The 15,126-nt window shown below is 49.0% G+C and overlaps 1 protein-coding gene across 4 annotated transcripts in view; it reads right to left on the minus strand.

Annotated features, from left to right (window-relative positions):
• KAZN (kazrin, periplakin interacting protein) overlaps positions 1-15,126 on the minus strand; it is a 1,321,995-nt gene that overhangs the window by 22,738 nt on the left and 1,284,131 nt on the right. For all 4 annotated transcript variants that reach the window (XM_042229397.2, XM_042229398.2, XM_060396605.1 and 1 more), the window contains 2 exons: positions 7,326-7,531; positions 6,821-6,939 (listed from right to left, as the gene is read on the minus strand). In XM_042229397.2, the coding sequence (XP_042085331.1) occupies positions 6,821-6,939; positions 7,326-7,531 (325 nt within the window). The remainder of the gene's footprint in view (positions 1-6,820; positions 6,940-7,325; positions 7,532-15,126) is intronic.

Here is a 15,126-nt window from a genome sequence, read left to right on the forward strand (position 1 = left end):
TGGCCACCTGATGTGAAGGGGTGATTCATTGGAAAAGACCCTGATGCTGGGAAAGCTTGAAAGCAGGAGGAGAAGGACAGAGGATGAGAAGGCTGGATGGCATCACTGACTCCATGGACATGCTGCTGCTGCTGCTAAGTCGTGTCAGTTGTGTCCAACTCTGTGTGACCCTACAGACGGCAGCCCACCAGGCTCCCCCGTCCCTGGGATTCTCCAGGCAAGAACACTGGAGTGGGTTGCCGTTTCCTTCTCCAGTGCATGAAAGTGAAAAGTGAAAGGGAAGTCGCTCAGTCGTGTCCGACTCTTAGTGACCTCATGGACTGCAGCCCACCAGGCTCCTCCATCCATGGGGTTTTCCAGGCAAGAGTACTGGAGTGGGGTGCCATCGCCTTCTCCGGACATGAGTTTGGCTAACTCCGGGAGATGGGGAAGGACAGGGGAGTCTGGAGTGCTGTAGTCCATGGATTCGCAGAGAGTTGGACATGACTGAGTGACTGAACAATAGAACTCAACAAAAAAACCAAACAATCTGATTCAGAAATGGGTAAAGGACTCAAAGAGACATTTCTGCAAAGAAGATATAAAGATGACCAACAGGCTCATGGGAAAATGCTCAGTATCACTAATCATTGTGTGTCTGTGCATGTGTGCTTACATGCTCGGTTGTGTCCGACTCTTTGTGACCCCTTGGACGGTAGCCTGCCAGGCTCCCCTGTCCATGGAATTTTCCAGGTAAGAATATTTGAGAGGGTTGTCATTTCCTACTCCAGGGGATAATCCTGACTCAGGGGCTGAACCCAAGTTACCTCAGGTGTATTCTTTACCACTACACCACCTAGGAAGCCCTTCACTAATCATTAGGGAAATGCAAACCAAAACTATGATAAAATACCACTTCATACTCATTAGGATGGCCACTATTAGAGAAAACAAGTGTTGGCAAGGATGTGGAGAAATTGGAACCCTTGTGCACTGTTTGTGAGGACGTACAGTGGTACGGTAGCTGCGGAAAACAGTATGACACCTCTGCAGAAAAGTAAAAATAGGATTAGCATGCTGCTGCTGCTGCTGCTGCTGCTAAGTCGCTTCAGTTGTGTCTGACTCTCTGCAACCCCATAGACAGCAGCCCACCAGGCTCCCCCATCCCTGGGATTCTCCAGGCAAGAACACTGGAGTGGGTTGCCATTTCCATATGATTGGGCAATTCCACTTTTGAGTGTATATCCAAAAGTATTGAAATTTGGGCCTTGAAGAGATATATCAGCACACCCTGTGTTCATAGCAGCACTATTTACAAGAGCTAAAAGGTAGAAGCAACTCAAGTATCCATAGATGGATGAACAGATAAACAAAATGGGCTTGTATTCAGCCCCAGTGGAGCAGTATTCAACCTTAAAAAGGCTGACACTACACACAGATGAATCTTGAGCACATTATGATAATGAAATAAGCCAGTCACAAAAAGGCAAATACTGTGTGACTCCACTTATGTGAGGAACTTGAGGGTAGTCAGATTCAAAAGTAGAATGATGGTTGGTGGCTTGCTTGGGGAAGAGGAGAATGGAGAGTTAGTGTTTAATGGGAAAAGAGTTTCCGTTTTATAAGATGGGAAGAGTTTTTGGAATGGATGGTGGTGATGGCTGCACAACAATGTGAATGTATATAACACCGCTGAGTGAGTGAGTGAAAGCCCCTCAGTTGCGTCCGACTGCGACCCCATGGACTATACAGTCCATGGAATTCTCCAGGCCAGAATTCTGGAGCGGGTCGCCTTTCCCTTCTCCAGGGGATCTTCCCAACCCAGGGACTGAACCCAGGCCTCCCGCATTGCAGGAGGATTCTTTACCAGCTGAGCCACAGGGAAGCCCAAGAACACTGGAGTGGGTAGCCTATCCCTTCTCCCGCAGATCTTCCTGACCCAGGAATCAAATTGGAGTCTCCTGCATTGCAAGTGGATTCTTTACCAGGGAAACCAGTAAAGTAACACTGCTGAATTGTACTCTAAAAAAAGATTAAGGTGGTACATTTTATGGGTATTTTACCACAATAAAACTTTTTTGAAGAAGAAGATTGGAAATGGTAAATTATCTTGGTAAATATTTTCCTTATTTGCTAATCTTCAAAGATAATGGCCAGTTCAAAAAAATAATAACAATGTATTACGGCGCATACGAAACTCTCCCATGGCGCCCCTTTGCAGAGATAAAATCAGAAGTCCTCAGGGTGACCTCACAGGGTGCAGGCTGCCCCTCCCACCGGGCTGGAGCTGGGAGCACTTCTGGGATGCATTGTGCTTGTCCTCAGATGGTGGGGTCTCTGCCTCCCAGGCACCCATTTTCTTCCAGCCCCGCTTGGGCTCTCTCCTCCCCTCCTAGGCATCAGCTCCCATGTTGCAGAGGCTGCCTGTGTGCTGTCTGAGCTTGCTCCCTGACCTGTTTGCTCTGCCTCTTTAAGAACTCCCTTCAGAGTTCCATCACACAGGGAGCTTTACAAATGACTTATCTGAGCACAGGGACTGTGTTCTCTAGGCTGAGTCAGACTGATGCTGCAAGCATAGTAGCAGACACTTCACTGGAAGATGGACTGAGAGCAGGAAGGTGGGCTCCTGGCTTTGCTCCCCTCCTCTTGCCCCTCAGCCTCCCAGAACCTCTGAATCTGCCCCCAAAGAGCCAGGACCTCCCCCCTCCAGGTCTCTCATCTCACCCTCTTCCCCTGCTTAACTCCTGTGAGACTCTGCTGAGATGTGGTTCTCCCTAAAGCCTCAGGACCCCTGTGCTAGGTCAGGACCCTTCCTGGTGCCCAGAGTCTCTGTGGAGCCCTTGCACTGTCATGCTGGGTAACTGCTGCTCAGCAGGCCAGCGGCCCACTGGATCATCAGTTTCTGGAGGGCAGGACTGGGGGTGGTGCATGTGGCTCTCCACCTGGCTAATGCCCCGGAGCTTCTGATTTAGAGTCCAGTGGGCTACCCAGGTGACACTAGTGATAAAGAAGCCACCTGCCAACACAGGTTAGACATAAGAGATGCAGGTTCAATCCCTGGGTCAGGAAGATCCCCTGGAGGAGGGCACGGCAATCCACTCCAGTATTCTTGCCTGGAAAATCCCATGGACAGAGGAGCCTGGTGGGCTAGAGTCCATAGGGTCACAAAGAGTCAGATACGACTGAAGCGGCAGCACACACATAAGCAAGGAAGACAGCAAGGCCAGGCGAGGTGGGGGGGCACCAGCTCCAGTCTTCCAGGAGGCTCCCCGAAACCTAGCTCCCAAGCTGGAATCTTCTGGCCAAAACAAGCTCCCTTTGAAGATGGGAAGGTGCATGAGTGACCTGCTGCAGCCTCATCCCTTTAGAGGGACCCTTGCCAGGCCCAGCTGTTGTTGGTTTCTTGCCCAGGGAAGGGGCTGAAGTTCCTGGCCTCTGAATCATATGCTTTCGGGGCTTTGATAGGGACTAGAAGACTTCTTTTCCCTCTGAAGGAAGGGTCTGCTTGGCAAATCAGTGGTGTATTGGGATGTGGGGTGCAGGATGGGAGGAGGCACCTTGCTTAACCTATTTGAGGTCCATTTATAATCAGCAATATCCAGCTGCATGCTGATAATTAATGCAAGCCTGCCCTTCCAAACAGTTCTCTTTTCATTAAAGTTGTCCCCATGGGGCCTCGGTTTGGCAACACTTGCCCAGCTATTGGTGTGAGCTACTGTAAGTGCTGAAGGTGAATAAAACAGGATGACTTTAAAAGTAATTCAAACATTTTATAAAATTTGACACTGATGCTCCCCAAACAGGAAACAGGTCAGATCTTGAAATGTGAGTTTGGGCCCAGAATTTTGAAGTCATCCGAGTCATTATTCAGCATAAAAAATATGAGGCCTTTCTGGCTCCATCACCCTTAGATCTGAGACATTGCACCCCAATTTCCTCCTCTATAAAATGGGGCTACTCCTGCTTGCCTCTAGGACTAAAAGAGGTAAGAGAGGGTAAAGCCCTTAGCACGGGGTCTAGGATGAATTCAGTGTTCCAGAAAGAATAGTGGTAGCTGCTGCTGCCGTAAAGTCACTTCAATCGTGTCCTACTCTGTGTGACCCCACAGACGGCGGCTCACCAGGCTCCTCTGTCCATGAGATTCTCTAGGCAAGAATACTGGAGTGGGTTGCCATTTCCTTCTCCAAAGAATAGTGGCAGGAGCTATTAATACATCACTGATGTTCTTAATACAAAGGGGCCTTGGGAGAGTGGAAAGGAAATATACTTTGAAGTCGAATCTTCTGTAGTATGACTTTGTGCCCATTATTTCTCTGGTCTCATTTTCTCCATCTTTAAAAGGGGGCTAAGCATATCTATCCTGTCTTGATGTCGTGGTGGTCAAATAAAATAATGTCCATAAAGCGATGAGTAATAGGTTGGCAGGGGTTGGTGGATTATTTGTCATTAGTATTTTAGAGATAGGACCTTCCCTGGTGGCTCAGTGGTAAAGAATCCGCCTGCCAATGCAGGAGACGTAGGTTTGATCCCTGGGTTGGAAGATTCCCCTCGAGAAGGAAATGGCAATCCACTCCAATATTCTTACCAGGGAAATCTCATGGACAGAGGAGCCTGGCAGGCTACAGTCCATGGGGGCGCAAAGAGTCGGTCACAACTTAGCAGCTAAACAACAACAATAAATTTTAGAGATAAGGGGAACCAGGCCCAGAGAGGGTAATGTCATGCCTAGAGTCACACAGGCTGTGTTCTCAAAGATGGCCTCACTGGGGTCCTTACCCAAGAGTTCACAGACACCTCAAAGTTCCATGGATGGGTTAGAGAGTCCCAGAATGCAAAGTTGTGAAGCTTTTGTATTTCTTCTGGGGCAAGTTTCAGAAGTTTTCATTAGATTCTCAAATAGGCCATGATTGCCCACGGTTAAAGAGCCACTGTCCTAATTTAACCCCCTTCACTTCACAGGTGGAGAAACCAAGTTCCACAGAGCACAAGGTTACAGGGCAAGTTAGAGACAGGCCAGGATTCTGCAGAGAACAGAGCCATTAAATGAAGGCTCCTCCCTGCTCCAGAGGCCCTGGGTGTCTAGTGCCGAAGCCCTGGTTTTGGGAAACAGTCCTGCTTAGGGCTCTTGCTGCTGCTGCTGCTGCTGCTGCTGCTAAGTTGCTTCAGTTGTGTCTGACTCTGTGTGACCCCATAGACGGCAGCCCACCAGGCTCCTCTGTCCCTGGGATTCTCCAGGCAAGAACACTGGACTGGGTTACCATTTCCTTCTCCAATGCGTGAAAGTGAAAAGTGAAAGTGAAGTCGCTCAGTCGTGTCCGACTCTTAGCGACCCCATGGACTGTAGCCTACCAGGCTCCTCTGTCCATGGGATTTTTCAGGCAAGAGTACTGGAGTGGGTTGCCATTGCCTTCTCCGCTTAGGGCTCTTAGAAATGTTTAAAATCTATTCACATCTGGCTGATGAGTTGACTCCAACCCTTTTCTGGCTCTCGGAGGTTCTCAGGGGTCAGGTGGATTTGGGGGGAACGTGGGCAGCGACCCTGAATTTTGAGAGATGAGGCAGGAAGCACCACCCTGCTCAAGTAACAGCGACTGTATTGGGAATGGAAGGGGGTGGGGTAGGGGCGGGGTTTCCAGCTTGGGTGACCCAGAGTGGTAAGCTTTTGGGGACTGGGGGCAAACACTGGGCAGACACTGGGTCTGTGGTGGGTGTGAGGTGCTTGTGGGACACTCAGGAGGGGAAGCTCAGCGGAACCGCAAGCTCTGCCCTGCCCTGCCCTCCTCCCCGCCCCGCAATCTCCCCACTCCTCCACCCCTCCCCCACCATGTCGTTTAGGAAGGTCCAGACCTTCTGATAAGGGCCATGACCTTCTTACTTGGCTTTCCTGGGAATTACTGCCTGAGTTTCAGATCCCGTCTCATCTCTTTTCCCTGCCACCTCAGAATCATTCCCCAGGACACCCAGCAATTTGCTTTTCCGGCTTCTAAACCAGCCTGCCTTCCTACCCCCAGCCCCTTCTTATTTTTAATCCACAAAGCTGCTTCTGCAAATAATAGCACACACCACCAGGTTTGATTAATTAACTGCACAAAAATGATGGGGAAACCAGTGAAGGAGATAATTATGCAACACAGAAAAGTGTCAGCTTTACCAGCTAGTTTTCTTCCCCTTCTGCACGCTGAGGACTGGGTAGGGGGCTCCTTTCCTTTTCCCTGGAGCTGCTTGGTGAATGAGGGGCTCCCCAGTAAGTCCTGCTCACAAAGGTCAGGAGAGAGGCCGGCAGGAGCTGGGGGCGGGAGGGCGGCCTCGCTGGGGACCCACTTGATGGGCGGATGGTCAGCCCTCCCCAGGTGTGCTTGCTGACAGACGTCCCTTCCCTCCGGGCCCTCAAACACCCCCTCGCACTTGGCCCCAGACAGGCCCATTTCCTTTCGTCCTCCCAGCCTGTAGGCTGTCTCTTACTTGGAATGGTAAGAGCTGGGGTTTGAGGTGGGAGTAGGCAGAACAAACATCTTGGCCAGATTTCCCAGGTCCACCAGGACTGGCCTACCCTCGGAGTTAGAGGAGTTCTGGGTTGCGCCTGAAGACTCGACTCCCGCACTGGGACGATCCTAGGGCTCCTGGAGCCGCCCTGAGTTTGTTCTCCATCTTTCTACAGGGGGGCTCTACAGGGCGGGGCTCTACAGGGAAGGCCCGCCCAGAGCGCCGCCCAGTGGCGTCCCAGGACCTGGCACTCCTCACCTGGCCCCAGCCACACGCCCGCCCCCTCACCCGTGTGACCCCGAGGCGAGGTCTCTGGCGGCTCATCTCCCAACTCCCCGGGGCCGGGGCGCCGGCTCACCTCCTGCCCGCCTCGGCGTCGCGGTAGTCCTCGATGGCCAGCCGCAGCTTGCGCCGGTGTAGCGAGCTACACACACCCAGGCCCAGCTCCAGGTCTTCGTCGCTCAGGCTCAGCAGCACCTGCGCCCGGGGGGTGGGGATTGAGCGCCGAAGGGAGGCGTGGGAGCGGGGACCCAAGGAATCCCTCCCGGCGTCCCGGGCAGAGCAGTGGGAAGAGCTCTGCAGGCCCCTCGCCAGAGGGCTGCTGCTACGGGAGGCGGTGGAATCCCCGAACGGACTGAAAAGGTGCTCAAGTCCAGCCCTGCCTCCCTCCAGTCAGGTAAGGGAAAATTAGTCCCATTTTAAAGATGAGGAAGCTGAGGCTCAGAAGAGCTATGAACCTTGTTGGAGAGACAGTGATTTACTGGAGTCCCTGGAGCCTGAATCCGGTTCAGCCAGCTCCTGTAACCCTGGTGTGTGTGTGGCCGGGGCGGGGTGTGGGGGTAGAATCCCCACCGGGGTCCTACCTTCCCACTCTTGACGTTCTCTGCGCAGGCCTTGACGTACATGGGCATGGCCATGACTACCTCCAGCCAGGCCTGGACAGTTCCCGCCTTCCAGTGGGACATGGGAGTGGTCCTGACCAGCTCCACCTGCTGCAGCCGGTCCATTTGCTCCTCGCCCTCCGACAGGCTGAGGCTCTGCCGCGTGGGGCTGCACTGGCTGTCGGAGTCTGCAACACACAAGCACACAGGGCCGTGCTGGGGAGTGGGGTGAGGGGCAGGGCGGGGGGGCAGGCTGCCCCCTCTGAGTGCCGCCCCCCATGTCTTCCCCTCCCCCATAAGGTTCTTTTCAGAATCAAAATGGCTTTTGTTTTGTTGTGCTGCCCCTCCCCCAGTACAGTAGTAACCTATGCCCTCTAAAAGGAAAAGAATTTAAAGAATTAAAAATCCAAAAAAGAATAAAAAATAAAACAGAGAATCACCCCCAAACCCACGCTACCCGGAGACAGCAGCTGCTGGTATTTAGTTAAATATTCTTTGAGATACACAGGTGCCAACACTTCCTCCAATTAAAAAGTAAATAAATAAATAAAAAGTCTACGGGGCTTTTGCTTTGCTTTGAAAAGAACAAACTGGTATTATTAACCTGTGCTTAATCTGACTACATATCCTCATAAAAAATAAACAGCATTATAGCCACTGGAAAGAAAAACACACACAAAATGCCCACATTTACATGGTCCATCCCGTTTTGTAATATGCTGTTCTCATTTACACCGTGGAGGACATGCCTCCTTCTCAGCAGTGATCTGTAATATCTTTTGACCACACAGGATTCGTGGAATGGATGCTCTATGATCTATTTCACCTGCCTCCTGTCGGTGGGCCTGGTCGTCCCTCGTTTTTCACTACTGTAAACAACACAGAGACAGTCATTTTTGGGCAACTGGGTGATTCATTTTTTTAGGATAAATGGAGCACCAGCTCTATTCCTGTACACACTGAAATGTGTTTCTGGAGTGGCCCTCACAGGCAAAAATGTCTTTCTACCAGCATTTTCCAGCCCCATTCCTCAATCCACGGTCAGCTGCATCAACACTTGATAAATATACCAAGTTCAGGTGGTGAGGAGTCAACAGAGAAGGGAAAAGAATCTTTTCCCAAAGCATGGTTAAATGAAAACCCAAATGGATAAACTCAGTACTGTGAGAAATGACGAATATTAAAAAATAAGCCTGATTTGAAAGGACCCTATATTGTGTATTATACAACATTATAACAAGGTAAAAATTACATAGCCATCAAATCAGACAAATAGTAAAACAATCAGTGTGGAAAGCACAAAAGTGTTATAGTTACTGAGTTTGTATGAGGTTATTTCCCTCCTGCTGTACCTCTAAGTATCATTAAGGTTCCATAATAAACATATATAAATTTATAATGAAAAAAATAGAAACATTTAAAAACTAGGAAGCAGTATAAATGGTTATGGGTGAAAGTTTAAGCTGAATGAATGATACTTCATTTGTATGTTGGCATATAGGCAGTTCGTTGAGAAACCTGTCATGGGAATATATTTTATATGAGAAAATGTGCACAATCTATTGCAAAATGAAAAAGCACAGTACAAGATAGCAGGTACAACATAATCCCAACCATGCTAAAATATGTATGATAATATATATAATGTGCATATACTACACGCGTTAGTCGCTGAGCCGTGTCTGACTTTTTGCAGCCCCATGGATTGTAGCCCGCCAGGCTTCTCTGTCCATGGAATTCTCCAGGCAAGAATACTGGAGTGGGTTGCCATTCCCATCTCCAGGGGATCTTCTGTACACAGGGATTGAACCCAGGTTTCCTGCATGGCAGGCAGATTCTTTACCGTCTGAACCACCAGGGAATCCTAATAATTGTATCTATATAATATATACGTATATTACATTGTATTAGATGGTTAAATGCTAAAAGTCTTTATCTCTGGAAAGGGATGATTTGTGTGTGAACATGTATGTGTGTGTCATGAACTTGTGAGTGTGCCAGAATGTATGTGCATATTTCTCTGTTTTCCAAGTTTTCTGCATTGGCTATATTATTTTTGAAATTGAAAAAAAAAAAAAAAAAGAAACCCACAGACTAAAGACCTTACTTCTTCAAGTCACAATGCCCTTTCCCCCAGTCACTTGCCTCCCTCCATTGAAACGCCTTGGACGACTCTTGGGGAACTGCAGCTTGGTTACCATACCCACCTCCCTCATCCCAGCTCCACTGAAATCTTTCTCCCCAACACCTAACTGCCCAGCTAAGAGCCCTTCGGGGCCCACAGCCACCTGGCCTGGAAGATGCCAGGCTGGTCCAGCAGGGCGCCAGGCAGAACGACCTAATGCAGGGTGGGCAGAGATGGTGCCTCGTGCCTCAGTGTCCATCTCTGCACATTGTCATGATGCTGTTCTCTGCTGCCTGCCTCCTCCCCTGGGCTGCTCTGTGGACTCAGTGACAGTGGGGCTGATGGGGCCTTTCTACACTGCATAGACAAGGGTGAGAGGTCATTGCCACATTGCTATATTTCCTTTCTCAGGCAGACAGAAGGTGACCCTGCAACCCCCAGCCCCGAAGACAGCAGATGGTACAAACTCTGTGCGGGTCACCAATTTGAACACTCTTGTTGCCATGGCGCCAGGGAATGCAGAAACAGCAGCTGCCTCTGCAGCCCTGCCTGGGAGGCTCCAAGTCCCTGCCTGGTTAGGGGCCTCAGCCTAGGTGTTCCCCTCCCTCCACTGCTAGAGCTGGACCCCCAAGGACAGGCTTGACTGGCAGGGAAGCCTCTCTGGTTGGGTGTACAGCTGCTGACCACTGGCATCCAAACAGTGTTTCCACCTGTTGGCTAGACTTGAGAACCTCTGCCTTATTCCTGTATTGGAGTCCTGTCTCTGTTACATGTTTCTGGGGAGATGAGAGACCAAATGTGGCTGAGTATGGTTGTCCCAGATCCCAAGACACAACCCATGTTGTCTATTTGGACCAGCCCTGTGGGAAGAGACGGGGCTTCCCCAGTGGCTCAGGGGTAAAGAATCCACCTTCAACGCAGGAGACACAGGAGACGTGGGTTTGATCCTTGGGTCAAGAAGGTCCCCTGGAGGAGGGCATGACAACCCACTCCAGTATTCTTGCCTGGGAAATCCCATGGACTGAGGAGCCTGGAGGGCTACAATCCACAGGGTCGCAATAAGTCAGACAAGACTGAAGCGACTGAGCATGCGGGAAGAGACTAGGCTTTGGAGTTGAACAGACTTTGGTTTTAAGCAAATTCCTTTACTTCTTGAAGCCTCAGTTTTCCCACCTATAAAATGGGAATAATAATAATATCTACCTCTTAGGGTAACATGATTATTATAAATTCTGAATATGAAGCCATAGTAGATACTCAGTCAAGGTGGCTATTATTGGTAATAAAGGGCCTCTGCCCTGGGGCTTGGGCAATCTTTTTGGCTACACCTAGAATTTGGCAGAGTTGCCTCATCCCCTTGTATTCCTGGGATGAAATGTGGTTTGAGTTCAGCAGGTGCTTAGGGAGGGAACCTAATTGCACTTCTTGCACCTGGGCAGAAGTTCATTGTCTTGGTTAGAATCAAGCCTGGTCCAGGTGGGAGGGGCAGGGGTGTCTGTAATGGGAGGGGAGGATTTTTGGATTCTCTGCCGAGGTGGGCAGCTGGGGGTGTGTTTGTGTAGCTTGACTATGTGTCCCCAAGTAGGGGAGATCACAGGGCATGGGAAGGGGAGAGAACGGAAGAGAGACTCAAAGAGCAGAACTTCAGGAAAAGAAATAGTGCCACGGAACACAAAGACAGCAAGATAAACAGGAAGAAGGAGAGACTGATAAGTGGACCAAAAAAATAAAAAAGCAAATTTCCGGTGTGTGTGTATGTGTGTGTACACACTTGTGAGTGTGTGTTTTCCTGAACTTGATGTGTTTTTGTGAGTGTGTGTGGATGATTCTGTAGCTAACAGGCCTCAGGCCTGTGCAGGGAGCTGGCTTTTCAATTCACATTATTTATGGAGTCCAGGCTCGAGGAATGCCAGAGGCCAAGCTGGGTTCATATAAGCAAAACCACACATTTTGGTTTCTGAGAAACCAGCTATTCACTAGCCCTCCTCTTTCACCCCTTCCCTGTTCCCATCCCCAGGACTGATCACCAGGGAGAAGATGCAACAGAAGGATGAAGGTTGGCGGTGGGGAGGGAATCTTTGTAGCCATAAACCATTAATTAAAGGCAATTTCCAAAATGTAGGCATTATGGTGCCAGATTTTATGTCTGGGATTCCATCAATCCTGGCCTTTATTTCCCCTCTGTCTCAGCCCTGAGAGTGGGAATAACTCATGTTTATAGCCAGGAGCTCAGTGGAGGCTACAGAGTTAGAGGGGCTGACCGAGCCCCTGGCAGAGTCTGAAGAGGTGTCACCAAAACATAGCCATTGTGGATCCTTCTGAACATTGGGAGGGCCATGGTGGTTCTGGAAAGAGAGGGTCTCATCCTTCGAAACACTCCCGACACATGCACATACCACAGAACATCAGCAATTAGTCATTGAGGTCTCCCTGAACCTGGGCCTCCGGAGGCCCAGTTGTGTTAGCCTAGCACAGGGATTGCAGACTACAGCCCAAAGGCCAGATCCTGCCCTCTAGCATGCAATGGCACTGGGACAGAGCCACGCTCATTTGTTCACACATTGTCTAAGGCTGCTGTCCTACTGGGGCTCCCCAGGTGGCTCAGTGGTAAAGAATCCACCTGCCGGTGCAGGAGACACAGGTTCAATCCCTGGGTTGGCAAGATCCCCTGGAGGAGGAAATGGCAACCCATTCCTGTATTCTTGCCTGGATAATCCCATGAACAGAGGAGCCTGGTGGGCTACAGCCCATGGATTTGCAAAGAGTTGGACATGATTGAGCACGCACGCATGCCGTCTTGTTACAAGAGCAGAGCTGAATGGTTGTGACAGATTGGTTCCAAAAGGCTAAGATATTTACTATCTGGCCTGGGTGTTCATTGGAAGGACTGATGTTGAGGCTGAAACTCCAATACTTTGGCCACCTGATGCAAAGAGCTGACTCATTGGAAAAGACCCTGATGCTGGGAAAGATTGAGGGCAGGAGGAGAAGGGGACGACAGAGAATGAGATGGTTGGATAGCATCATCGACTCGATGGACATGGGTTTGGGTGGACTCTAGGAGTTGGTGATGGACAGGGAGGCCTGGCGTGCTGTGGTTCATGGGGTCACAAAGAGTTGGACATGACTGAGCAACTGAACTGTTACAGAAAATCCTTTATACAAACCCTGAGGTTCTGACGTTGGCAGTGGACTATGAGAGACCTGGCTTTGAAGCCCAGCTCTGCCACTTGCTAGCCAGATGATCCTGGGGAAATGTTTTAAGTTTTCTCAGCCTTGCTATTCCCCATCTGAGGTGATACTAATGCTAATTTCTCAGGCCTATGTGGGGACGAAAGGAGATGATGTATGATGTGGACAAAGTGCTCACCCTGGAGTCTGGCATTTCGTGGGCACTCAGTGACTGTGTGGGGCCTCTGTCCTCTGCAGGCTCTCATCCCTTACAGTCTAGACCCGCTCTGTCCAGGGCTGTAGCCACAAACTGTTTGTGGCCATTGGGTACCCGCAGGGTGGTCAGTCCACATTGAGGAGTCAAGGCTGTATATTGTCACCCTGCTTATTTAACTTATATGCAGAGTACATCATGAGAAACGCTGGGTTGGAAGAAACACAAGCTGGAATCAAGATTGCCGGGAGAAATATCAATAACCTCAGATATGCAGATGACACCACCCTTATGGCAGAAAGTGAAGAGGAGCTAAAAAGCCTCTTGATGAAAGTGAAAAAGAAGAGTGAAAAAGTTGGCTTAAAGCTCAACATTCAGAAAAATAAGATCATGGCATCTGGTCCCATCACTTCATGGGAAATAGATGGAGAAACAGTGGAAACAGTGTCAGACTTTATTTTGGGGGGCTCCAAAATCACTGCAGATGGTGACTGCAGCCATGAAATTAAAAGACTCTTACTCCTAGGAAGAAAAGTTATGACGAATCTAGATAGTATATTCAAAAGCAGAGACATTACTTTGCCGACTAAGGTCCGTCCAGTCAAGGCTATGGTTTTTCCTGTGATCATGTATGGATGTGAGAGTTGGACTGTGAAGAAGGCTGAGCGCTGAAGAATTGATGCTTTTGAACTGTGGTGTTGGAGAAGACTCTTGAGAGTCCTTTGGACTGCAAGGAGATCCAACCAGTCCATTCTGAAGGAAATCAACCCTGGGATTTCTTTGGAAGGAATGATGCTAAAGCTGAAGCTCCAGTACTTTGGCCACCTCATGCGAAGAGTTGACTCATTGGAAAAGACTCTGATGCTGGGAGGGATTGGGGGCAGGAGGAGAAGGGGATGACAGAGGATGAGATGGCTGGATGGCATCACGGATTCGATGTACCGGGAGATGGTGATGGACAGGGAGGCCTGGCATGCTGTGATTCATGGGGTCGCAAAGAGTTGGACACTGCTGAGCAACTGAACTGGACTGAACTGATAGTGTAAAATACACCCTGAATTTTGAAGACTTTGTACCAAAAAAAATAAATAAAGTGCCTCATTAATACTTTTTGAAATTGATCGCATATTGAAAGATAATATTTGGGATATATTGAGTTAAATAAAATACATTACTAAGACTCGTTTCACCAGTTTCTTTTTACTTTTTTAATGTATCTACCTTATGGCAGAAAGTGAGGAGGAACTAAAAAGCCTCTTGATGAAAGTGAAAGAGGAGAGTGAAAAAGTTGGCTTAAAGATCAACATTCAGAAAACTAAGATCATGGCATCTGGTCCCATCACTTCATGGGAAATAGATGGGGAAACAGTGTCAGACTTTTATTTTTTGGAGGCTCCAGAATCACTGCAGGTGGTGATTGCAGCCATGAAATTAAAAGACGCTTACTCCTTGGAAGGAAAGTTATGACCAACCTAGATAGCATATTAAAAGCAGAGACATTACTTTGCTAACAAGGTCCATCTAGTTAAGGCCATGGTTTTCCCAGTGGTCATGTATGGATGTGAGAGTTGGACTGTGAAGAAAGCTGAGCGCTGAAGAATTGATGCTTTTGAACTGTGGTGTTGGAGAAGACTCTTGAGAGTCCCTTGGACTGCAAGGAGATCCAACCAGTCCATTCTAAAGGAGATCAGTCCTGGGATTTCTTTGGAAGGACTGATGCTAAAGCTGAAACTCCAATACTTTGGCCACCTCATGAGAAGAGTTGACTCATTGGAAAAGACTCTGATGCTGGGAGGGACAGGGGGCAGGAGGAGAATGGGACGACAGAGGATGAGATGGCTGGATGGCATCACCAACTCAATGGACATGAATTTGAGTGAACTCCGGGAGTTGGTGATGGACAGGGAGGCCTGGCATGCTGCAATTCATAGGATCGCAAAGAGTTGGACATGACTGAGCGACTGAACTGAACTGAACTAGAAAAATCTAAAACCACATAATGTTAATGTGGTTAGCATTATATTTTTACTGGGCAAAGCTGGTCTAGATGGAAAAGTTTTGTTTGTTTTCTGATTTCATTTGACACCCCTCTGTTGGTTTGGAAATTAAGCACCCTATTTCCAAAACTATTGTTTTGGGTTCAGTAGTTCTTGAAGTGTGGTGCCTGGACCAGTAGTGGCAGCAACACCTGGGAATTTGTTAGAAATGAAAATTCTAGAAACCCACCCCAGATCTCCTGGAACAGAAATGCTGAGGGTGGGAGCCAGAGATCC

The sequence above is a fragment of the Ovis aries genome, chromosome 12, assembly GCF_016772045.2.
Source record: "Ovis aries strain OAR_USU_Benz2616 breed Rambouillet chromosome 12, ARS-UI_Ramb_v3.0, whole genome shotgun sequence".
Taxonomy (NCBI): Eukaryota; Metazoa; Chordata; class Mammalia; order Artiodactyla; family Bovidae; genus Ovis; species Ovis aries.